General features: G+C 57.3%; 9 protein-coding genes across 9 annotated transcripts in view; 6 read left to right on the top strand and 3 right to left on the bottom strand.

Moving 5' to 3' along the window:
* Positions 1–37: 37 nt before the first annotated feature.
* Positions 38–1,895, top strand: MAM_04145 (golgi matrix protein; the record flags this gene model as incomplete). The annotated part of the gene is made up of 3 exons (XM_040822943.1): positions 38–83; positions 155–282; positions 336–1,895. The coding sequence occupies 3 exons, from the start codon at positions 38–40 to the stop codon at positions 1,893–1,895; spliced, it is 1,734 nt and encodes a 577-aa protein (XP_040678822.1).
* Positions 1,896–2,215: 320 nt separating this feature from the next.
* On the bottom strand, positions 2,216–3,326 carry MAM_04144 (uncharacterized protein; the record flags this gene model as incomplete). Its single annotated transcript, XM_040822942.1, has 2 exons — positions 2,216–3,254; positions 3,307–3,326. The coding sequence occupies 2 exons, from the start codon at positions 3,324–3,326 to the stop codon at positions 2,216–2,218; spliced, it is 1,059 nt and encodes a 352-aa protein (XP_040678821.1).
* Positions 3,327–4,597: 1,271 nt separating this feature from the next.
* Positions 4,598–5,380, bottom strand: MAM_04143 (CHD5 domain protein; the record flags this gene model as incomplete). Its single annotated transcript, XM_040822941.1, has 3 exons — positions 4,598–4,971; positions 5,050–5,236; positions 5,294–5,380. 3 exons carry the CDS (start codon positions 5,378–5,380, stop codon positions 4,598–4,600), a joined length of 648 nt encoding a protein of 215 aa, XP_040678820.1.
* A 264-nt stretch (positions 5,381–5,644) lies between these two features.
* On the top strand, positions 5,645–6,670 carry MAM_04142 (Protein prenyltransferase; the record flags this gene model as incomplete). Its single annotated transcript, XM_040822940.1, has 1 exon — positions 5,645–6,670. One exon carries the CDS (start codon positions 5,645–5,647, stop codon positions 6,668–6,670), a length of 1,026 nt encoding a protein of 341 aa, XP_040678819.1.
* A 3,589-nt stretch (positions 6,671–10,259) lies between these two features.
* MAM_04141 (Peptidase A1) lies at positions 10,260–11,946 on the top strand (the record flags this gene model as incomplete). Its single annotated transcript, XM_040822939.1, has 2 exons — positions 10,260–10,448; positions 10,525–11,946. 2 exons carry the CDS (start codon positions 10,260–10,262, stop codon positions 11,944–11,946), a joined length of 1,611 nt encoding a protein of 536 aa, XP_040678818.1.
* A 765-nt stretch (positions 11,947–12,711) lies between these two features.
* On the top strand, positions 12,712–14,504 carry MAM_04140 (Transmembrane amino acid transporter family protein; the record flags this gene model as incomplete). The annotated part of the gene is made up of 3 exons (XM_040822938.1): positions 12,712–13,771; positions 13,836–14,408; positions 14,476–14,504. The coding sequence occupies 3 exons, from the start codon at positions 12,712–12,714 to the stop codon at positions 14,502–14,504; spliced, it is 1,662 nt and encodes a 553-aa protein (XP_040678817.1).
* A 1,880-nt stretch (positions 14,505–16,384) lies between these two features.
* On the bottom strand, positions 16,385–17,689 carry MAM_04139 (Small GTPase superfamily, Rho type; the record flags this gene model as incomplete). The annotated part of the gene is made up of 5 exons (XM_040822937.1): positions 16,385–16,540; positions 16,660–16,794; positions 16,906–17,103; positions 17,375–17,402; positions 17,622–17,689. The coding sequence occupies 5 exons, from the start codon at positions 17,687–17,689 to the stop codon at positions 16,385–16,387; spliced, it is 585 nt and encodes a 194-aa protein (XP_040678816.1).
* Positions 17,690–21,403: 3,714 nt separating this feature from the next.
* Positions 21,404–22,634, top strand: MAM_04138 (KOW motif containing protein; the record flags this gene model as incomplete). The annotated part of the gene is made up of 2 exons (XM_040822936.1): positions 21,404–21,859; positions 21,981–22,634. The coding sequence occupies 2 exons, from the start codon at positions 21,404–21,406 to the stop codon at positions 22,632–22,634; spliced, it is 1,110 nt and encodes a 369-aa protein (XP_040678815.1).
* Positions 22,635–23,151: 517 nt separating this feature from the next.
* MAM_04137 (urease accessory protein ureG) overlaps positions 23,152–23,437 on the top strand; it is a gene marked incomplete at both ends in the record, with an annotated part of 1,047 nt that continues 761 nt past the window's right edge. Inside the window, one exon of the mRNA XM_040822935.1 lies at positions 23,152–23,324. Coding sequence (XP_040678814.1) covers positions 23,152–23,324 — 173 coding nt within the window. The remainder of the gene's footprint in view (positions 23,325–23,437) is intronic.

Here is a 23,437-nt window from a genome sequence, read left to right as displayed (position 1 = left end):
CAAGCGGGCCGCTTCACCACCGCGCTGTGCGGCTAAGATGTCGTCAACAGCTGCGGGTGAGCCCGCCCAGGTCGCCAATTCGGGTTCGTAACCTGTCCCCTTGTGCCTCTGTCAATGGGCCACCGTGTTCTAACCGCTGCCACGGCATCTACAGCTTCCAAAAAGAAGAACAGCAGAAAGAAGAAGAATGCCAACAAGAGCAAGGATGCCGCACCACTGAGCAACGGCGATGCGGATCACCAAGACGCCCGGGATGGCAATGATGACGAAGACGACCAACTTGTACGTGGTAGATGCCGCTTGACAATAACGGATGCGCGAGGTACATAAACCAGCTGGTCACGTTTGCTAATAATCGAGTCCGGCACCTTCAGAGCACTGCTACAGGAAACACAAATAGGCCAGGGCCAGACGGCAATGGACACGACCTCGAACCATCCAAGCCCGCCGACGGGGCTACCGACGCAGACCCGACTGCGAAACTGGAAGCGATGGGGAAAGAACGAGAGGCACTCAGGGCCCAAGTGGAACAGTTTCGCAAACAACTGGAGACCATTCAGGAAACACACCAGCAAGAAGTCTCGCAGCTGAAAACCGACCTTGAGGAAAGCAACTCCGCCAAGGAGCACGCCGAAGAGCAGTACCAGACCCTCCTGGACCGCGTCGAAAAGATCAAGGAATCGCTCAGCGGCAGGCTGAAACGGGACAAGGCCGAGCTTGAGGAAGCCAGGGAGAGAATAGAAGAGCTCGAGGCGCAAAACGAGCAGCTGCAGGGCTCGGCACATTCCACGGGGGAAGATGTCGAGAAACTCAGGGAAGAACTCCAAGACGCCAATAGGGAGCTGACCACGCTGCGAAGCCGCAGCAACCTCTCCACCCACAACTGGCACAAGGAAAAGGAGGAACTGACGAGGGCAGTGCAGCACCTCAAGGAGGAGATGGAGGCGACAGCAAATGCCATGGGCGAGTGGGAAGTGCTGGCCATGGAGGAACGCTCCATCAAGGAGAACCTGGCGGATAGAGTCGGTGATCTCGAGGAGCAGATCCGGACGCTGAGGCAAAATTACGAGGCTGCTGCCGCGGACCGCGATAGCCAAGCCACCCTCGTGGATAACCTGCAGAATGCCCTGCGAGAGATCCAAGACGCCCGCAAGAAGGAGCTGCGCGACATGGTTGAGACGACAGAGTCGCAGCTGCAGGCGCAGAAACAGGCCGCCCAAGAAGCTGAGGCGCGGGCTGCAGAAGCCGAGGCGGCCAAGGACGAAATGTCCAAGGAACTTGAGCGAACGGCGCCATTTGAGAAGGAGGTCAAGGAGAAGAATTTGCTCGTTGGAAAGTTGAGACACGAGGCCATTGTACTGAACGATCACTTGACGAAGGCGCTGCGGTATCTAAAGAAGACCAAGCCAGAAGATAATGTCGCCCCCCCCCCCCCCCCGGGGGGGGGCATCGCACACACGTTTTCACACGCCGTCGCTAACCTTGCATACAGACAAGTCGTAACGAACCACCTCCTCCACTTCCTGACCCTCGACCGCGGCGACGCCAAGCGCTTCCAGGTCCTGCAGGTAATGGCCGGCTACTTGAACTGGACCGAGGAGCAGCGCGAGCAGGCGGGCCTTGCCCGTCCCGGCGGCTCAGTCGGCAGCTTGCGGCTGCCTTCGTCCCCTTTCCACAGGATGCCCAGTTCGCCTTCGCTGAGCGCTGACATCTTTTCGGAACCCACGTCAGCCAAAGACAAGGAGTCTCTCGCTGAGTTGTGGGCAAATTTCCTGGAGAGGAGCGCGCAGGAGGGTGCCGGTGACGTATTGCCAAAGGACCCTGGGTCACGCAAGGCAAGCACGAGTAGTATGACGACGGGCACGACAGTGGCCAAACCCGCGTCCGGACCGTGATGGAAGGTCGGTGCACGGTTGCAAAATAGGCGCGGGAGCCGCTGGGTGTCTAGACGCCTCTGCGTGCGGCGCCAAACTTTGAAACACGGGGCATTTGGGATATTCCCGTGGAGTTTCTGTAGACGTACGACGGTGGGAATGCATGGCAGTTGCCTTCTTTTTTTTTTTTTAAGAAATGGGGTGGGGGGAAAAAAGACCCATGTCCTACTTTACATGTGCAAATCATGATGCGTAACCAGACCACTGAGACCACGTACGTGTGAATTCACACCTGTGTGGAATATGCGACATGCTGCCCTGCCCTCCCCAGCCGACCTACCCTACTCGTTTCGCTGCGTCTGCCGCAACGGCTCCAAGACGCTGTCGGTGTACGTCTCGGCATCCTTGGCGATGTCGTCAATGTTGATGCGATGGCCCAACGCATCATTCACGCTCTCCACCACCTCCCTCTCCTCCATCATCTCCCTCATCAAGTGCCCCTCATGGGCCCAGTAGGCCTGGCACCTCTTGCGCAGCTCCTCGTCCCTCATGGCGGTGTTGTTGATGATGCCAACGGCGTTGAGCTTGCTCTTGACCGTCAGCAAGGCCTTGGTGACGTCCTCGACGCGCTCCGACGTACAGGGCAGCCGGACAAACGCGCGGTTCGTAGAGGACAAGTACAAGACGAGGCCTAGGACGGCGTCGAGAGCAGCCAGCGCGAGGAGCCTGCAGTTGCGCAGGGACCAGTAGAAGAAATGGACGTCGTCGAGGCGCAGCGCCCTGGCGTTGGCCTTGTGGTTGTACGACGCGACGGCGTAGACGTCGAGCGCGGCAACGGCCAGGGACGCAATGGTCGCGAGGGTGCGCCACCGGGCGCCGTGGCTCCCCGTGAAGGAGGGGCTCGTCAGGACGGCGACGGCGGCCAGGTTGGCCAGGTGCGGCCAGAGGAGGGCCGGCAGGGCGTAGTAGAAGTAGGTCTTTGGCTCGTCGGCCTTGCAGAAGGGGCAGTCGGAGAGGACGTGCGGCCCGAACTGCGCGTACAGCAGGCGGCTTTCGAGGTTGACGAACCTGGCGCGCAGGGCGGCGTCGGCCTCGGTGAGGGCGTTGTCCCGGCGGAGGGCGGCCAGGCGCGTGAAGAGCACGTCGACGGGGATCTGGAGGCGGCTTTGGGTGCGGGCGAAGAGGTTCTCGGGCGCGAAGGGCGGCAGCGTCTTGACGAGGTAGGTTGCCGAGAGGACGAGGATGAGGGCGAGGGCGAGGCGGACCCGGGGCGGCGTCGCTTGCACGGGGAGGCTGCGGGACGGGGTGCGGATGGAGCGAAACCACGATATCGCCTTTGGCAGCAGCATGGGACCCAGGAGGAGGAGGAGGGAGCGGATGCTGCGCGATGTCAGTCGGGCGGGATGTTTGGGGGACGGGCGAGCGAGCTTACGTGTCCAGGGTGACGGCCATGACGGCGGCTAGGGGCGACGGTCGGTCGGTTGGTTGTTGGAAGAGGCTTCGCGATGCGAGCCCGGGCACATGGCGGCGTGGTGGAACGAGGTTGGTTTTAAGCTGTCCGGTTGGCTTTTTCCCCACCAGACAAGACACAGTGTCGTCACGGCGGGGCGGCTCTCGGCTGGCCTAGCCGTGCCGGGGGGGCTTGCAACGTGGTGCCGCTGCACTGGTGCGTGCCTGTGCCTGTGCCTGGCGCTGGCGGCTCCCGTCGGCGGCTGCGGCGGCTGCGGCGGCTCCCATTGTTGGCGTCCATGTCTGGTCGTCTGGTCGTGGCCGTGGATCAGCAACGACAACGTTCGAGCCTTGCCATGGCTGTTACTCCGGGCGCTTATCTTCAAAGATGCCTTTGTTGACAATACGTCAAGACGGAAACAAAACGCGCCCTGCGGCAAGACCACAGGCGCCTGGCGACGCAGCGCCCGTCGTCTCGTCCTCGCATCATCACGAGCGGCTGACCGCTGGGCCGGAACAAGTTTCGACCGTTCCCGAAACGTCGACGTTGTCTTGTGCCCTGAGTCCTGGCAGCATTCAAGCAGCCGCACAAGCGTATGAAGTGCTCCCATTGTATTGTTACTATAATACCCTGAGTCGGATGCGAATGGCCGTATTTCTGGCTATTTTGTGAATTTGCGTAGTGGCGATTGTTTTTGGGTTGCATCATGAATTTGGCACAAAGATTCGCATGTCTATCTGGCTCCGTACTCCGTACCCATTTCCCGCATCAATCAACACCCGAAGTATGTGGGGCCGACGCCCAGCCTATTTCAGACCGAAAAATCTCCCTCCTCACGATCCGCCTTTCCAACTCTTCATCCTTCAACTACGACCAGACCACATGCATGCAGGCGCAGCGACACGATCAACGACTCCCGTAACATCAGCTAGCAATGAAAATGCGTCATACCGTGCCGTTCCCCCTTGGCTCTCTGGACCCATCTTCCGTGACTGCAATTTGGCACTTTCGAAGCTTTGGCGGCCTCTCCGTGGTCGTCAGAGTCAATATGCTGCCTAGATTGACCCCCAAAGTACCCTGCCAAGGGTCATTCTCTGTCGTGTTACAAAGTCTCAGCATTTTTGCAATGAGGAATTTTGCGTCAAATTATCAAAGAGATACATGCTGTCACCGTGCGTCACCACCCACCACCCGGCCCGTATCGTTGGAGAAGCCTTAAAATTAACAACTTGCCGTGAATTACTTGTCGGGATTGTCTGGTTTCCTACACAATCTACAGTGCCTTCTTTTCTTCCGACCCGTGCCCGGTCTGCGTTCCGGGCTTCTGGGCCTTCTTCGCCGGCAGTGCCACCCTCGTCTTTGACTGCGCGAAGATTTGCCCGCCGGCAAACATGACGATCTCGCCGAGGAGGGCAATGACTCCCGAGCAGGCAAGCTGCCACGACGGAGCGCTGACACTGCCCATGGGCGCCCGGGGGAAGGAGATGATCCATTCGGCGTAGTACGGGAACCAGCCGTACGGCAGCCAGAACATGGGTTCCTTGCCGTACCAAAAGGGGAGCACGTATTGGGGCACTTTGATGGCGAGCATCCGCATCGCCGTGAGGTAGCTGTCGAACCGGGCTCGCGAGGCCTCCATTTTTTTCTCTGCAGACCCAACAGCCGATTAGCACTTGTCTTCTCACGTAGCCCTCAACCGTCGTGTTGTTCTCGTGTTGCACGTACTGGCTGCGTCGAGCTCCTCCAGCAGCTTGTCATGCTGCCTTCGCAGCTTGGCCCATTTCGCAAACTCGTCCTGGCTACTCGTGGCGTTCAAGTCCCGCCGTACTCTGAGGTATTCGGCCTGGAGCCTGCGCTGCTCGGCGGCGGCTTCAGACGTCGAGACGGGGAGATAGTTTATCAAGGTCCAGATCTGCCACGAGTGGTGTCATTGAGCTGTTCTTCTCGTGCTACACGTGCCATCGCTTACCAGGTTGTTGATCTGTGCCGCGCCCACGGCGGTGGTGAGCTGCGCCAACACCTCGACGGCAAATATGAGGACCAGAATCGTCGTCATTTTGTTTTCCCAATGGCAGGTCGAACAGGACTCGTCAGGGTCGGCGTCAGCTCGTCGAGTCGTCGCTGAGCAACGTCTGTTCTTGTGGCCCACAGAAGCGACCCTGGCGTTCCGCGGCCCCGATGGATTGCATTTTCAGAACCAAAACTACGTAATGCAAGCGTGGACCAGTTTCCACCCATCCGCGCTACCCTATACATCGTTTCAGTTGCCGACTTCAACACTCCATGATTCATTCCCAAACTACATCTCTCTCACGAAATAATGTCGACTGTTGTTGACGACGGCCTGGGGCGGCGGTTGCAAGATGGCGCTCCAGAGGAAGTATACGACGCAATCTCCCAGGAGCTGTCACGAACATACCGTCCCTACATGGACATCGAGCTCCTGCCCAGGGGGTACGAGACAGAACTCGGGAGTTCCTTTTTCGTCAAGAAAGGCCACCGCCTGGCGATACCGAAATCTCGACTCGTCCAAGCATTCGCAGTTGCTCGCCGGATACTGCTCGCAAGCCACCTGGACGAGCCGGGCAGAACATGCGCCAGTGATGTCCGCAGAGCCACCAGCGTCATGTTACTCCTCGACTCGGAGCACCTCACGGCCGCCAACGCGAGAAAGCGGCTGCTGGGACAGACACGGCCGGCGAACGAGCGGGAGACACAGCTCAAACGGGAAATGTACTTCGTGAACAGCCTGTTGTCAAGCCACCTCCATCGACACGCGAAGTCGCCCATCCTCTGGGCCCACAAGCACTGGCTGCTGCGGCAGTACGCCGAGGCCAGGATACCCATGGATCTGCGGCACGACTTTGAAAGCGTCATCCACGTTGCCGCAGAGAGGCACCCCAAGAACTACTACGCATGGACATACGCAAGGGACCTCTTCGCGTCCAGGGCCAAGGTGCACGCACGCTGCTGGGACGCGCAGCAGGACGAAGACCTTGTCCAGATGACAGCCGGGTGGTGTCGCCGTCACCACGACGACATCTCGGGATGGTCGTTTTTGCTGCGCCTCGCGCTGGAGTCGCCACGACACGCACACGACATGTTTCGGCAAACGGCCACGCTGGTGCGCACGTACAGCTGGCGCGGGGAGTCGGTATGGAATTTCCTGCGCAACCTCGTGCTGGTCCCGGCGCTCAGAGACGATTCCGAGATCGAGCACAGTTTCGTCGACCTGTGGCAGCACGTGCGGCAGGACGTTCAGCATGTCCAGGCTCTGGATGCCAAAGTTTTGGACAGAGCTGCCGACTGGGTCGGGATACCGTCTTGCCAGCGTAATACAAGTTGACCGAAATGGCGACCTGGCCTGTTCTGGAACGGCGGGAACGGCGGCAGTTTCCCGGCGATGTGACGGCCGAAAAAGAAAAGGTGCTGTCTGGTTAATCAACCTCCACTCACACGGACAGGTGACTTGTACACGCGCCATGGCCGTGAGCGCGGTTTCCTGAAAGTGCAAACCACGGGCGTTGAGAGAGGCTCTGTAGTTGTGCCGTCTTTTTCTCGGTGTGCATGGCAACGCCCGCCGGTGGCATTCCACCGGCGGTGCTTGTTTGATCTACACACACGTATGTACCATGCTCTACGGAGTACGGCGACCGGGAACGCAATCAAGTTGTAGTTTGCCCTCAAGCCACAAGTAGACAAAATGAAGACCACCACTACTTCGAGAAGCTGCCCGAGGCAGTGCTCTCGCGTAAGCCTGCGGCAGAAGAAGCAGGACAGATCACGGCAGTAATGGACTGGCGTCACAACGGGATTTGGCTTGCCACGGCGACAGGCATGGCTTCTGGGCGTGAAAGAGGCTCGGGATGCTGCTCAGGGTGTAGCTTGATAATGAAGGGTCTGAAACAAGCCACGGCCGCATGGCGGCTAAGAATGGTGGGCGTGGTAACTAGTATGAAGTTAATGTTTATGCGGCGTTTCTGATACTTTGGAAGACGCGGCGACGCGGCTCTCGCGTGGCTCAATACATGCGCCGCTTGAAGCAGGATCTGCACACAAACTACGTAACGCTCTAGTACCAGAGTCATGGTCATGTATATGTTGTGCAATGGTGTTGATATTATTGTCGTTAGTCAAGTCGTGGCGCACAAGTGCTTACTACTACTACTACTTATCACTGCCATAGAGATCCGTGTCCCCCTGCCCCCTTTCTCCCTTTCCCTCTTTCCCCCTTTCCTCCGGCTCTTCCCTTTGACTGCCCAAGGTCATTGCCACTCATTGGTCAGTCGACTTTGGAGTGGTGTGTTCCTTGCCAGCAAACGGTTCACTTGTCCAAGAGCTTCGACGAGAATATGCACATGCAAGCGACTGCCTGACAGGAACGCTGCATAATAAATTACACGTATTGAAGCGGCGGACGGACGGCAGACGCCGTGGGATCGACATGGCGGCAACAACGAACGCTGTGGTAAAGGGTAAGGGCTGGTCAAGGGTCAAGGGTCAGACGGAGCTTGCTAGTGTCGCCACGAGGGACAGGCCTCCTGGCCTAGCGCGCCAAAGGTGGCCCGGCGGAAACGGATCTGCCGATGGAGACGGGCAAAAAAGGTTGACGACGCAAGAAATCGACGCAGTCCGGGGTTATCGTTTCAAGGTTTGGTGTGTGCAGGTGATGCCGTACGCCACCGATGCACAGCCAGCGGCCCGGCGCCAGTGCTTGTTCCTGATTGTGACATCAAAATTAACTAATTGTGCGCGGCAATTTAGGCACGCACAAGCATGAAAAGCAGGCACGGTTGCTGCGCAAGACATTCGCTTGCATAGCCGAAGCGGAAAATGGGCAACCAATGGTTCCTGGATACGTGTCCTAGGCGACCAGCACCCAGTACTCTGTGCCTGCTGCACTCATGCTTTCAGGTTCTTCCAGCGTCCCGAGATATTTGTCTTCTCGTTATGAACAGGCCCCTAAGCTGGGCGTATCAGGACTATGGAGCAAATACGAAGTAGGTACTCCGTAGTATTTAGCAAGCCTGCTCATTGCCACCGGCGGATCGCCAGTCCGAGAGTTGAGCGGCCACTCCGGAGCCACTTTGCGCCCGGGGGTTACCCAAGTAGTACTAGGCGTGATAACTACCTAGGTACTTAATGATTTAATATATTTTTCTCGTCCCAATAAATAAAGCCGCCATCCCTTCAACGCCGCCCCACGGCAAATGTACAGACGTTCAATTGAGCGCTCATCTTGACAAGGCACTTTCAGTGGCATATTGAACCACATGCACCAGAAGTACTCTCCGCTAGCATGGCCTCCAGCTATTAGAGCCACGTCGCACATGAGAGTAATATCATGACTCGATTGAGCCTGGACTTCAGATGCAATTAACTAGCCGCTGGCCAGGGTGGGTAATGTGGGATGAATGACCAAGTATAAGTAAGCAGGCTGCATGTACTCCGCACTGCGCAGCATCTCCCCGAAGATCAAAGACCTGGGTAAGTGTCTTTGAGGGTACAGAGCACAGAGAGTAGGGCTATCTGTAGGCGCAAGTACCCTCAAGTACTCAACTTGAGTACTAAAGCAAGTACCGAGTTACCTTAAGTAGCTACGTACTTAAGTACCTAGGTACTTCTTTACTTCTTGGCAGTACCCGTAGATGGCACGAGTCATTGTTCCTCCATCTCGAGGCCTCGACCCGCAACGCCGGGCTGTCGTCCCTTCTATGTTTCTTCCCATCAAGGATCCTTGAGCGGCTGCAATTCGTCGCAGTCGGCATCAAAACTATTACTCCGTACTACTTGCTAGTGCTGGCTAGTCTAGTACGGAGTGCGTGTGCGTATGTACGGTACGGAGCAGCCAGTAACGTTACCAGACAGGCAGCACTGGGCTGAGACTGGTTGACAACTTGAGACTCTTTTAGCCCAGCCAACCCGGCCAATCGCTGGCATTCCCCCCACATGTTCTCTGGAGTCTGGACAGGAGAAGAGGAAGTCGTCAACCCATTCAATCATGGCCTCGTACGGAGTAGCACTCGCTCTCCTACGGAGTACCGTTACAACTTACCGCTACGTCGGGCGCCAAGATGGGAAGGGATTGGCGCTGCTCCCAATCGATGTGCCTCGCAGGCCAGCAACCATCTCCTTTCCAAAGTTCACAAAGCGGTACTCGGTACCTGCCTGACCTGACCCCTGCCTGCTCCAGCTCCAGCTCCAGCTCCATCTCTCCCCTCGGGTCGGTATCCTCAACATCCAATATCCAACATCCAATATCGTGCCCACCGACGACACCTGAACTTCGCCGTCTCCAACCTCGCTCATTAATGCATCTTCTTGTTTAGACTTTTTCAACACCTTCGCGGCCTCTTCTCGTTGTGTATATTGGCTCTCTCTCTTCAGCATTCACGCGGGCTTTCTGTTCTCGTTTCGAGTTTCGTTGTACTTTTCTCATTGGGCCAAGGGCAGAACCAACCCATCTGCTCCAGTACATGGCCCATTTCTCATTTGTTCGCCCATCACTCTCATCATATTTGAATTTGGACGGCGTTGTCTCCTCCCGTCGCTGATTTCTCGGGGATTTACATATCGGCAACAGCCCGGTGTTTCGGCGGACTCGCTGTTGTTCATACACATTTTCGGCGTTCCATGTTCGGAGACGCTTCATTGGCTTCTTCCATCACATTGCGGCTTGCGATGCTTCATGATCACTTGTAATTGCCTAACCCTCTGCATCTTCTGAACGCTATCCGCTACTCGCTGCCGGAACTTGCATTCTCTCTCTCTGACCCCCGACCTCGCTTCTTGAATGATTGGACTGGGACCTGCCTCGTACCACGACTGCTCGCCAATTGCCACCTGTGCCTTTCGGACCGTGGCCGACCTTGCCGACCTACCGAGGGTAGACCAATATCGCACAACATTTGACAGTCTCACACAACTATCTCATCATGATACCAGCTGTGCTCCTGCTGCAACTGGCGTTATGGCCCCTGTCGGCATCTGCCTTCTACCCCTACACGCCCGTATGGCGCGAAGAAGAGGAGCATCGCACCCCAGCCGGCCAAGCCAGAAGAAGTACGGCTGAAGGGCAGGCCCGAGATGGCTTGACATTGAAAATCGAGAAGAGGAAACCGCAGGTCGGTAGCTATTCCAATTCCGGTGCCTAGCAGCTTCATTAATTCTGAGGCTGCGTAATGCTAATCCGTGGAACAGGGGAGTGACTCTCCTGCTCAGCTAGCCGCCGAGCAGGCTGCCTGGCTCAAGGGTAAGTTCAAGCATGCTCGTTCTGGAACGCCAGTCGATACCATGGAAAAGAGACAGAGTCAATACAAAGTCATGGAGGCCGCGGAATCAGGCGAAGCCATGACTGCCGGAATCAGCCAGGACGGAACGGACTATTCATATTTTGTAAAAGCAGGCGTGGGATCCAAGGGAAAGCAGATGTACCTGCTCGTCGACACCGGGGCTGGATCAACCTGGGTAATGGGATCGGGCTGCACCGACACACCTTGCTCCACGCACACACTGTTTGGTCAAGCTGATTCCAGCACGTTTACCAATACGGGCAAATCTTTCTCCGTCTCGTACGGCTCTGGAACGGTCCAAGGCGACCTCACTACCGATACAATCAGTGTTGCGGGCATCAGTTTGAGGTACACCTTTGGTCAGGCCTCAAAGACGTCGAGTGTGTTTTCGCGCTTTGCATTCGACGGCATTCTCGGCATGTCGATGACACAGGGCGACACCGACAACTTCATGAAGGCAGTGGCGGAGGGCAAGAGGCTCGACAAGAATTTGTTTAGCATCCACCTCAATCGGGCATCAGACCGGTCGAACGATGGCGAGATCAAGTTTGGGTCGACAAATCCCAGCAAGTATACAGGGGATATAAGCTTCACCTCGGTCGGCTCAAAAAATGGTGACTGGGCTGTGCAGATGGACGACATGGCCTACGATGGCAAAAAAGCAGGTGCTGGGGGCGTTCTGAGCTACATTGACACTGGCACTTCATTCATCTTTGGCCCTCCTAGTTTGGCCAAGAAGATTCACGATACAATTCCGGGATCCTCGAGTCCTGACGGATTGACCTACACTGTTCCCTGCGACAGCAACAAGCCACTGAAAGTCACCTTCTCCGGAGTCGACTACGAGATCTCTGCCGAGGACTGGATATCACCAAAGGACACCTCGGGCAATTGTACCAGCAACATTTATGGTCACGAGGTTGTTGGCGGGGCATGGCTCCTCGGCGACACATTTCTCAAGAACGTCTACGCAGTTTTTGATGTTGACCAGAAGCGCGTTGGGTTTGCGGTTCCAGCTGACTCCAAGGGCGGGTCGAGCTCCATGCCCAGCAGCGGCAGCAGTCCGCCGACGTCGACAACTGTAGGTCCGACGGCTGTTACTGCAACGTCACTGGCTACTGGTGTGACATCTCAGTCTGACTCTTTCACACAGTCCCAGCCACCAAGACTTGGTCTGAGCGGCCACGAAACTGGCTCTGCCGCATCTCGCAGTGCTCCTGCCAGGTCAACGGAATCGACAAAGTCTGCGGCATCAGGCGCGAGCTCGTGGCAAAGCGCCAAACTAGCTGTGATGATGTTGTTTGCGGGCTTGGCAGCTTCGGCCGTGTAAGGGATGACAATGGCGCTTCATTTTCCGCAGCGTCGTGTGAAGCAGACGGGCGCGAGAGGTGATGTTTGGCGGCATAATAATAAGGGCAGGCGAGTGCGATGGAAGTCCACAGCTCGAGGTTCTGGCATGATATTTGAGGGCGGATCTGTATATTTGTACCATATTCAAAATGACTCGATGGGACAAGCACATGCACATTATTATATATTTATGGGTTCTAGGTAGTATCACGGGCATTGCAGTTGCGCCCCCTTTTTCCCACAGCAATCTGTTAGTAAGCCGGTACGGAGCACGCAGTAGCGAGATGGAACGGGGCTGTTTGCGGCTTGTCACTGGCTGGCCAATCAAGATGCGGCTGGGGCGGGCGCTGAGAGCGGCAGCCCGCTCACCAGGCCGTTCAGCCAGGTTCACACAAGCAAGCTTTGTGGACCAGAGGCAGCCGCGTCCAGGCGTGGCCAGCCAAATGGGTTTCACATCCCATCCTCAGCCTGACAACCCATCTATCCGGTCAACCCAGTCACAAGTCACACCACAACCACGCTCTTTGTCTGTTCTGTTTCTTTGCACGAGCACTGCCACATCCAACACTTCAGGTCGCCTTTGCCCAGGTGCTCTTGGCGACGACGAGCATCCCGCGAACCTCCGAGGGTCACGCCGACGAGCGCATTCCGCTGCACAGAACAAAGGGGTCGGGTGAAACCCCTGCGTCTGCCCGCAAGGCGAAGATGTCTCTGGCGAGCGGCCGCACTCCCTCTGCTTAAAACAATGGCCGAGGGCGAGAACAATGGCGAGCCGGCTCGGCACGAGGAAGTCCAAGGCCTGCTGGCCGACGGCGACCTCGACGGCCCCCAAGAGGATGTCGTCGTCTACGGGGCCGACGAGGAAGGCAAGCAAGAGCACGACACCCGCGGCCACGGCCACGGCGACACATCACCATCGCCCCCGCGAGCAAAGACACCACGGGCGTCGAGCCGAGTGCAATTTGACCTGAACCCCGCCGTGATTGGAGTGTCCAACGGATCGGCTCACGGGGGGGCGAGGCCCTCGGAGGAGAGCTTCGAGTTTGACGACGATGTGGAGATGCACGGCCACCACGCGCACAGGGTGCCTCTGCTGACCGGCATGGAGGCACCCAGCGTCGCCGTTGCGAACACGCTTGGGGATGGCGCAGACGGCGACGGCCAACGACTGGAGCAGGCGATGCGAAGGCCCAAATCGGGACTCAAGTCGGCCTTTATGAACATGGCCAACTCCATCATTGGGGCTGGCATCATCGGCCAGCCATATGCTCTGAGACAGGCAGGTCTCCTGGCCGGCATACTGTTGCTCGTTGGGCTGACCGTGGTGGTGGATTGGACCATTTGCCTCATCGTCATCAACAGCAAGCTGAGCGGGACGAGCAGCTTCCAGGGCACCGTGGAGCATTGCTTCGGCCGCCCCGGCCTCGTGGCCATCAGCCTGGCCCAGTGGGTGTTTGCCTTTGGCGGCATGGTGGCGTTTGGGGTCATCGTGGGAGACACGATCCCCCACGTGCTGGCTGCCATCTGGCCCGATCTGGGCGCGGTACCAGTGCTCGGGCTCTTGACGGACAGGAGAGTCGCCATAGCCGTCTTTGTCATGGGCGTGAGCTATCCGCTGACGCTGTACCGCGACATTGCGAAACTGGCCAAGGCGAGCACCTTTGCCTTGATCGGCATGCTGGTCATCGTGGCGACGGTGGTGATTCAGGGATTTTTCGTGCCGTCCGAGGCCAGGGGGTCGTTTGGCACGCCGCTCCTGACCGTGAACGGGGGCATCTTCCAGGCCATCGGCGTGATTTCGTTTGGTGCGTTTCGTCCCTCTCCCTTGGCGGCTCACGTCGGCGGCAGGCTAACACGGGCAGCAAGCAGCCTTCGTGTGTCACCACAACTCGTTGTTGATCTACGGCTCTCTCAAGACGCCGACGATTGACAACTTTTCCCGCGTCACGCACTACTCGACGGGCATATCCATGATGGCGTGTCTCCTCATGGCACTGGCAGGGTTCCTCACGTTTGGGGACAAGACGCTCGGCAACGTCCTCAACAACTTCCCCCCGGACAACAGCATGGTCAACGTCGCCCGCCTCTGCTTCGGGCTCAACATGTTGACCACCTTTCCGCTCGAGGCGTTTGTCTGCAGAGAGGTGATGCTGACGTACTGGTACCCCGACGAAGACTTCAACATCCGGAGGCACGTCATGTTCAGCACCGGACTGGTGGCGCTGGCCACGGGCATCAGCTTGCTGACGTGCGACCTGGGCGTCGTGTTTGAGCTCGTCGGGGCAACGAGCGCCGTTGCCATGGCGTACATACTGCCGCCCATGTGCTACGTCAAGCTCACGACCAAGAGCTGGCGCACGTACGTGGCATGCGTGGTCGTGGCGTTTGGCGTGGCCGTCATGGTGATCAGCGTGGTCCAGGCAGTCGACAAGATGATTCACGGTGAGTCCCCCGCCTGTTGCACGTTGCGCACGCCTCGCAAGTCCCGGTTGCGTTCTAACTCGGGCAGGGTCCGACGAGGCGACTCGGTGTGTATGACGTTGCGGCGGGACATGTACATGTAATTAATCGTTAATTACCTACGTAACCATGGATGACACGGACACGACGCGACAGTGGACCGTACGCGTGAGCCAAGGTCGAGGAACCCCGTAGTTACTCCGTACCCCCAGCCCCCAGCCGACCCCGCATCGTCGCCGGTCGGCGGTCATGCCCCCCAACCAGCCGACCCCGCCCCGCTCCGACTTGAACACCAGGTACCTTAAGTAACCTACCTACTCGAGTGCTTGGGCAACTACTTCCAGCCTCCTCCCCGACAATCAACGAACCACCGCCTCTGCATTTGCAAACCTCACACGGCCAACATACACAACACACAACACGCAACACGCAACACTCAAACACAACGCATATATACGTGTCCAAAACCCAAGCACCATGCCGCCCATCACCCTCAACCACTCCTCCTGCCCCAAGTGCAGCGCCAGCATCCCCGGCGGCTCCAAAACCTGCTCCTCCTGCGGCGCCGTAAGTCCCCCCGCCCTTCCCTTCCTTCTATCCGCCCTCCGTCCAGTCCAGTCAGTCAAGCTCACCAGACGCGTGCTCGGTCGGCCAGACCTGTCCCAACTAGATGCGCTCCGTGACGGCGTCTCTCCCCCCCCCCGTGAGCCACGAGATGACGGCGTCCAACGGCTTGCGGCGTCCATGTACCGAGTGCGGCCGGGGGTACCTACCTAAGTACTTAACCTACCTATCTGTGTGCCTAGATGCCAAGTACTTTGCCAAGTACTTACGTGTGTGCACCTGACGGGCGGCGTTTCCGGCTCCGTCACGGGTACATTCGTCGATTGCATCCAGCTTCAGTGACGCGGCTGGTTTGGCCGGCGGGACTCTACGGAGTGCTAGTTACTTGCCTGGGTGCGCGGGCGGCTGGGCCTCGGAACAGCTCTTAGTCGCTAGATTGAACATCGTGCACGCTCTCCTTCCAACCAACCGTCCGTCCATGGCCAAACTCGCGTCCTCGTGGCAACATCGTCGTGTCAACCGCTGCCTCATCTCGTCGTGCTCCCAAAAACTGCAACAACTCGCCATACACGTGCCGTCGGCACTCCGCCAACCCAAAAAGAAGCAAGACGAGAACCAAAATTTGTAAAACACTACAATTGTGCTCTGGAAATCGAATCAACAACGGGAAAACAAAAAGATTTATGATGTAGCAGTCCTCAGCGCGCCGCGAATTGGCACCGCTCAATGTGCGACCAATCCACAACTTACACCCTGCCTTCCCCTTCATCTGCCAGCCACTTCATTCATCGCCTCGAGCCCCTAGAACTCAAATCAAAACACATCCCAACATCAGGCCCGCCTTCTTCCGCAACGACAAATACATAAAAATAAACTGGGCGTCCACCTGTCTGCCTGCCAGATCTGACAAGTCATCGGCGCTTCGCTTCCAGGCACTCCTAGCCGCCGCACATATCTTGTAGTTTCCGTTTCTGTGGTGGAATCGAGGGCAGAGGGCAAAGCAAGAGTGCCTTCTCATTACGTCCTCAAGCGCTCCGAAATCCTTCGCATGCGCAGCCGTTGCAGCCGTCAGTAGATTCAGGGGAATACACAAATATAGTAGCAGGTGGGGGAAATCGAGAGAATCCAGGCGCAAGTTTCGAATCGACCAACTGTCCACTGGCGGAGCTAAGACGCAGATGTGACGAGATATCAAACTCCAAATTCCGAGAACCTAAGCAGAGTAGAGCAGCCTGCACCATCCATGGCCGTTTTCAACCCTAATCATCCGAACAGACGTGCCAAAAAATTTGAAATTTACATTGGAAGATTCAATCACATGGCGAGGGCCATCGTGCCACAGAAAAAATCAGGTCCGGTGTGTTCGGTATAGACGGGTTCGCGACTTGGCCACTTTATAGAACAAGACACTTCTTGTCCCTCTTGCGGCTGGTGCGAGACAGGAGAGCGGCACGGGTAGCGTGCTCAAACACCTCGCGGACACCCTCGTTTGTCTTGGCTGAGCATTCAAGGTATTTGTAGGCTCCAATAGACTTGCGCTTCTCCTCGCCCTGTTGAAGCACCAAGTTAGTCAGCACGTCCACTCGCAGTCGATTCCATCCGTTCTGGCTAGACTCAGCAGCCCCGGTCCTCTCGGCTACTGGAATAAGTCCTTTTTGATTACACTTACCTCCTCGGGGGTGACAGGCTTCTGATCAATCGCCCGCAGCTCGCCAATCGTCTTATTGTCGTATCGCAGGTCCTTCTTGCAGCCAACCAAGATGATAGGAAGTCCCTGGCAGAAGTGAAGGACTTCGGGAATCCACTAAAAATGTGATTGGTTATCAGCTTTGCTCCCAGCCATGGCCTAGCCCCAGCATAAATCGTCTTGGGTCAAATGCTATCGAACATTTGGAGGGGGGTTGGAACGGTGTACCTTTTCTTCAACGTTTTCCAGAGAATCAGGCGAGTCAATAGCGAAGCAGATCAGAACAACGTGGGTGTCTGGGTAAGAAAGGGGGCGGAGTCGGTCGTAATCTTCTTGTCCAGCAGTATCCCACAAGGCCAGCTCAACATGCTTGCCATCGACCTCGACATCGGCGACATAGTTCTCGAAAACGGTGGGGACGTAGACCTAAGCGTGTGAGTCAGCAAAACAGGTCCAGGGAAGACCAAAATTCAAAGTCGCCTGAGCCGTCTTGAGGTTGGAGGTTGGATGAAAGGGGCTGCAGCGGGGGTGAATATGGTCATCGAGTCGCTCGACGCCACGTCAATGGCGGCTGCAATGATCCTGTTTCGATGCTCGGGGATGCTGATTGCGCGTTTTCGGTGATTTTGGGTTCGGGGGGCGAAGATTGGAGATGCGGAATTCAAGAGGAGGCAGCACAGTGGTATCAATTCCTTACCTCGGGGAATGTGCCCTTGGAGAAGACGCTGCATGCACAGTTAGCAAATTGATTGAACGAGTAAGCTGCATGGCGTTGATGGTGATGATGAAGACCCAGCGATGATGATGGAGGGGATGGCAGCGCTAAACGGCGGTCTCTTGGATCAGGGGCATACAACCACATGGTGTTGCGTGTGTGCGTGTGCAGGTAATACGGCTGCGCGGCGGATGGACGCCAAGGCAAAGGCGGAGAGCAGCAAACTTACATCAACAGGCAGGTTTTACCACAGGCACCGTCGCCGACGATGACGAGCTTTCGGCGGATTTCAGCCATGGTGTGCGGGTGTGTGTTGTTGATTGAGGACTGGTGGGAGGTAAAACGGCGGCGTGGACGGAGGAGCTGTTGAGATGCACGGAGGCAAAGGGGAGGCGGATGTTGGGAGTTGGATAGTTTTGGATGGGGTGGAGGAGCAACGAAGTAGGAAGTATGGACCAGAGGAAGGGATGGGAAGGAAGTGAGTGGCAGGAGAGGGAAGGAACCAGCGAGGCAGCTGCCACCAGACTAGAGGGGCGGGCAGGAGGCAGCAGGGCTGGCGCACGTCAGAGGCAGAACGGCAGCACGGGGCAAGCAGGCAGTGGACAGGCCAGGCCAGGCCAGGCCTGCGTTGTCAGCTGGTGAGCTGGTGAGCTGGTGAACCGGTGAGGTCCACTGAAGTCGCTGCCGCCGCTGCTGGCATGGCAGGCAGCTCACTCACCAGGCGGCGTCCGGGAGCTCGAGGCACGCGGCACCGGCACCTGGCATGTGAATGGCCAGCAGTCACTGGAGGCCTGTCACGGGAGGCGGGTCGCTGGCCCACCGCCCCGACAGTGGGCAGCGGACAGTGGGCAGCGGAAAGTGGGCAGCGAACAGTGGGCAATGAGCAGCGGGCAGCGAACAGTGGGCAATGAGCAGCGGGCAGCGGGCAGTGGGCAATGGGCAGTGGACAGTGAACAGTGGACACAAGGGTCATGGGCAACTTCACATGCCTCACCCCGAGTACTTAAGTACCTAAGTTATCACAACTAACCTTGGCACTGGGCATCCAACGACCGTGTTATCTACAGCCCTGACTGCTTGCACCTTGAATCAGCGAGGCGGCATTAGGACATCTGGACCGACAGCGCACACTCCAGCTCTTCTCTTCTCTCCGCCCCATCGCTGTGCCCCGTTCTGCGGACTCAACCGTTGGTGTTGCTCGTGCTCTGCACGGAGTACATGCTCAAGTACTTTGGTTGCGGAGTACTGAGTAGAGAGGACAGCTGAGCTGAGCCAGGTTACAGGGGTTCGGGGTTGCGCTTCAGTCTCAGATGAGCGGGCAAGGACAGGACTTGGGGGCAAATTCCCGTCAGCCGCGAGGCCCCCTATGCCGAGTCCTGAAAAAGTTACATGCCAAGTACTAAAGTACGTAAAGTAAGCACGGTGTATTTTGTTTGTCGGGCGGACTAGCCGACAGTGCACTCCAGGGGGGCGCGCCTGTTGACTATGAATGTTTTGGCGTCATAGGATCATCAATGGATGATGACACGGGCAGACAACGGGAATTCCGAGCCTTTTTTTTTTTCTCGGTCGTTGTTCATCAATGGCGTTGGCCCATCGAAGGCCCAGGGCATGCAGAGTATCAGGGATGTAAACGCTCTTTTTTTTTCCCTCAACACCCCAGCTCTCTCTCTATCGCATGACTTATTATTAAGTACCTGGGCACATGAAGCCTGGTCAACCATGTCTGTTGTTTCACACTGGCCCTTGGAGGCCCTTGTGCTGCCGCCCAAAAGGTTGGGAAAATATAGAGTAATAAACGACAGAAAATGAAACGGGGCAGCACTGTACATAAATAGAGTCAATTGATGGCAAAGTACCACTCCGTACGTTGGGAGCAATACAGACAGTGTCACGGTTGTGAGGTTGTGAGCGAGCGGGCTGTGGCAGTGCCGTGATGGCGGCCCAAAAATAGAGGTGGCAATCAAAAGGTGACATCAGCAGGCGAGGCATGCCGCATCGTGGGCTGGAGGCAGCCTGCGGTGCGGTACCTTGCCGTGCACCCGTTGTGCACGCGACACCAGGTAACCACGACACAAACATCACTCTGTGATTCTAGGACTCTAGGACTCCGCCAAGTACTCAAGTACTGGGTACTTACTTAAGGACCTGGGCATAGGTCAGCGGGTACCGAGTATCGAGTACCGAGTACTCCGAACTTGCTAGGCCTACGTACGAGTCCTTTCACGCAAGACGGCAACAACGACGCGTAGGCCCGAGTCCTGCCAGCCAGCCATCAGTCACCGACTCACCGTGACCACATCTCATCCGTACGTCAAAGGGCTGGCTGGCTGCCCACCTCAACGCCGGACCAGATGCCGAGAACGGGGAACAAGGACCAACATGACGACCTGCCATGCAACACAACCGGCCCCAGAGCCTCAGACCGGCACTTGTGTACATGCCATCCGTGCGCGCCCACGAGATAGAAACCACGGCACGCTGCGCCATTCCGAATCACTACGGAGTACTCCGTACGAAATGCGCTGCAGAGACTGTTGTGCGACCTCAACCCCAACCTCACGCCGTGCTGCGTGCAACTTCAAACTTACAATACATATTTCGTACTCCAGAGATACCGAGCACCGAGCACCGAGTACCCTGTACCTTCCTGGAGTCTGCGGGACGGCACGGAGAAGCCACGCCCTCCGCCCATCGCCAACCAAAAGCTGCGTCTTGATGAGACAGCTCGACGGGTGCACCGCGCCGACTGACCGCTTAATCTTACATGCTACACGGAGCACTTCGGTTTGATTCCCGCCCTCAGTTCTGGCCGCGCCGACGCAGCAGTACTGCACACGCCATTGCCCCCCCCCCGGGCAGTGTGCCACTTCAGGTCCGGTTCCCTATTCACAACATCAATGACTGTCACCTGGAGCGCTCCAGGGCTTGGTACTAGCCAGGCTGTTTCAGCACTGTCCGCCGAGCGAGAGAGGGACAACGTGGGTACCACGTCTTTGTATGATTATCAATTGAACATCCAGCACGTTTCACAAGGGCATCGTAGGGTCCGATTGTAATATAGTGCAGTCTGCTCTCTCTGCACCGTTCCAGCTGGGACGACCCTCAGTTGTTGGCCTCGCGTCCAGGTCAGATAGGTCCCAACGCTGCCGAGTACTCCGTATCTCGACATGACGCTCACATCATCGTTGGTCGGTATCCATCCCACGGACGTCGGACATTTGCCCTTCTGCTTGTTGCGCAATGTCTGCGTTCGATAACGCCCAATGCCTCTGTCCTGTACTCCGTACGTAGGTCTTGATGCCGTGTAACTGGTCGAGACTGCAGGACTTGGGGAGGGCTTTGTACTGTCCTGCCATGGACCACGCCACGTTTCCCTGCTTCCATGGAGGAAAACAGAAAAGGCGGCCGCTGCAGCCTATGCCGTCGACACGAGCATGCGCTATTGAAAAGCCGCATTCGGCCACGGGCTGCCCGGCAGCTTGTACTCTTTTCGGGGAGAGAATCAACAACTTGACAAGCTGACAGAGCTGTCTTTGAGGTGCGGAGCATATACCCAATCGTAGAAGCCAAGCCGAACTGTGCTGGGTGTCACTCTTGTTCACAAGGACGTTCCTGTACATGCCACGCGCCATCTCCCAAACACTGGTATTCCAAATTCAAAACCATCACCGTGACACTCAAAGACCAAAGGCCGGCTGCAGAAGGGTATTCTGGCTGCGCAGACGATGCCTACCCTAGACCCATCGGCCGCCATGTGGGAAAACGTGGAGCCCGCCACACAGCCGGGGGGTCTCGGCCCGGCTGGTTCCGTGCCCATCAGTCAAATAATTTCCACTCCATGTTCTCGCGACGTTGGCGGGCTCCTGTCACGCCGACTCCGAATTGCTCGACAAGGCGTCCCGGCGGCATATATTCCCCCACCGCGGGAAGGGACTGCTCTTGAAATAACACAAAGTCAAACACCGGGCTGCTCGAGCCCCTCCACCGTCAATTGACGGCCAAGCAAGGATGCAGAAGCTCGCAAAGCGAGCCGCCCAGGCGCAGCGCCAGGCGACCCGTCGAGCACGGCAGCAAATGGAGCGGGAGAAAATCGACCACCGAATGCGAAACCGCCAAGCCCTGAGAAGTGCCGTCTCCGAAGTCTGGCAGAACCTGAAGGATGCCCGACAGGCCCGGAAGGAGGACTGGGAGATGGGGCCTCTGGCGCCGAAGCGAGATCTGGGATTCAACAACTACGGAGCGTTCAGGGAGACGGCGCGACAGGACTGGACTAACCATGGCCTGCACCAGGCACGGCCGCAGCTGATTGAGAAGAGATGTGCGTGGGCTGGCGGTGCTGGGCAACTCAATCTTGCTCCTCAAGACCGAGTGGTCATCATGGACGGGCCTGACAAAGGCAAGATTGATCGCATCAGGGATGTTCATCCAGAGAATGGAACTGTCACCCTGGAGAATCACCACAGGGTATGTCGCCTTTTTCTCTTTGATGTGGCAGTACTGTAAATTTACGTGGCTTTTTTTTTTCGGCTCAATTTTTTGTTCTTCAAGAAAATCTCCCTTCACCAACTTACCTGGCTTCATGCAGGCACTATCCGTGGGCTTGTTTGATGGCCCAGCTCGGTCGCAGGCCATGCCCATCTCGGTCGGCTCGATACGACTCGTATATCCGCTTCGAAACCCGGAAATCGGCGTCACCAGGGACGTCATCATCAACCAGCTCAAAGCCGTGCCCCCCAACATGCAATCGCCAAACATGTCCCTCGACCGCTGGCAGTACGGCAGGAAGTGGGACCGGCTCGTCCCCGGGCTCAACGTGGTCATCCCCTGGCCCGAGGTCCAAGCACCAGTATTCGAAACCATGAAGTGCGACACCGTCCGCGAGCAGGTCGAGCAGCGGACATTCTACTACGGCCTCCTGTCACCACCCATGCCAGACCAGGTCCTCGACGAGCTGCGCAACAAGTACTCGCGGTTCAGAACTCGCCACGAGCCGTGGTACATTAAGCAGAAGGAGATGGAGGAGGCAGCCAAGAAGGGCCGCCTCGAGGCCACCAGGTCTATGCAGACGCCCTTGGCGGAGTTCCACGAGAGACGGAGAGAAGTACGCGACACCCTGGGCGAGCCGGAGCTCTCAGAAGACATGCTGGAAAAGATTGGAGAGTACATGGCCAAGAAGAGGGATGCGGCTTTGAGTCAGGGGGGCGTCTCGGAGGTTTCGTCACGAGCACCGGCAAGCTAGCCGTGTGCCGGGGCTGGGCAGTACAAGACGAAAGGCGACAAGCGATGCCGGGAAAAGTGTAATTGTATTTCGAGGCAGTCGTTTGTATGTCGCGAGCGCAATAGACGCACCGCAGCAGGTTTCATTGCCACGGGCTCCGTCTCACCAAGCCGCCGTCATCATTACCATCACCATCACCATCGCCATCACCATCACCATCACCATCACCATCACCATCACCACCATCATCGGGTAGGGTACCAAGGCCCTGCGTTGACCATCCAAGTTCCCCACTCCAGCTCGTTGGGATCTCGCACACGCAGCCAGCCCCTCCTCCACGCGCACACACACACGAGCCTTTGCCCCGCTCTCCCCGATCGCCTCTTATTTATTCCCTTCAGTTCCAAGCTCTTGGTGTTCTCGTGTCATTGGGAATTCGCGCTCGCCGTTCCCGTTCCCCGGTGCCTCAGATCATTTTTGCCTACCACTACTTTGGACTTTTGGGACTCACAAGACACGACCACCAAAAAAAAAAACCATGCCCCACAACCACTCTCACGACGGCGGCCATTCACACGATGGCTTTCCGGCACAGGACCATGGCCATTCGCACGAGATTCTCGACGGACCAGGCAGCTACATCGGGAGAGAGATGCCGATTGTAGAAGGGAGGAATTGGTCCGAGAGGGCCTTTACCGTGGGCATCGGAGGGTGAGCTGAATCCCCCTTTCCGCCCTTTCATCGTCGACGCCTCCTCGTACAGTCCATCACTCCGAGGGAGCCGCAAGAAGCAAGAACCACATACGCACAGTGCGCCTGCTGCC

Source organism: Metarhizium album (genome assembly GCF_000804445.1).
Source record: "Metarhizium album ARSEF 1941 chromosome Unknown scaffold_9, whole genome shotgun sequence".
Lineage (NCBI taxonomy): Eukaryota > Fungi > Ascomycota > Sordariomycetes > Hypocreales > Clavicipitaceae > Metarhizium > Metarhizium album.
Note: the sequence above shows the minus strand (reverse complement) of the source record. Positions and strands in the feature narration are given on the sequence as shown.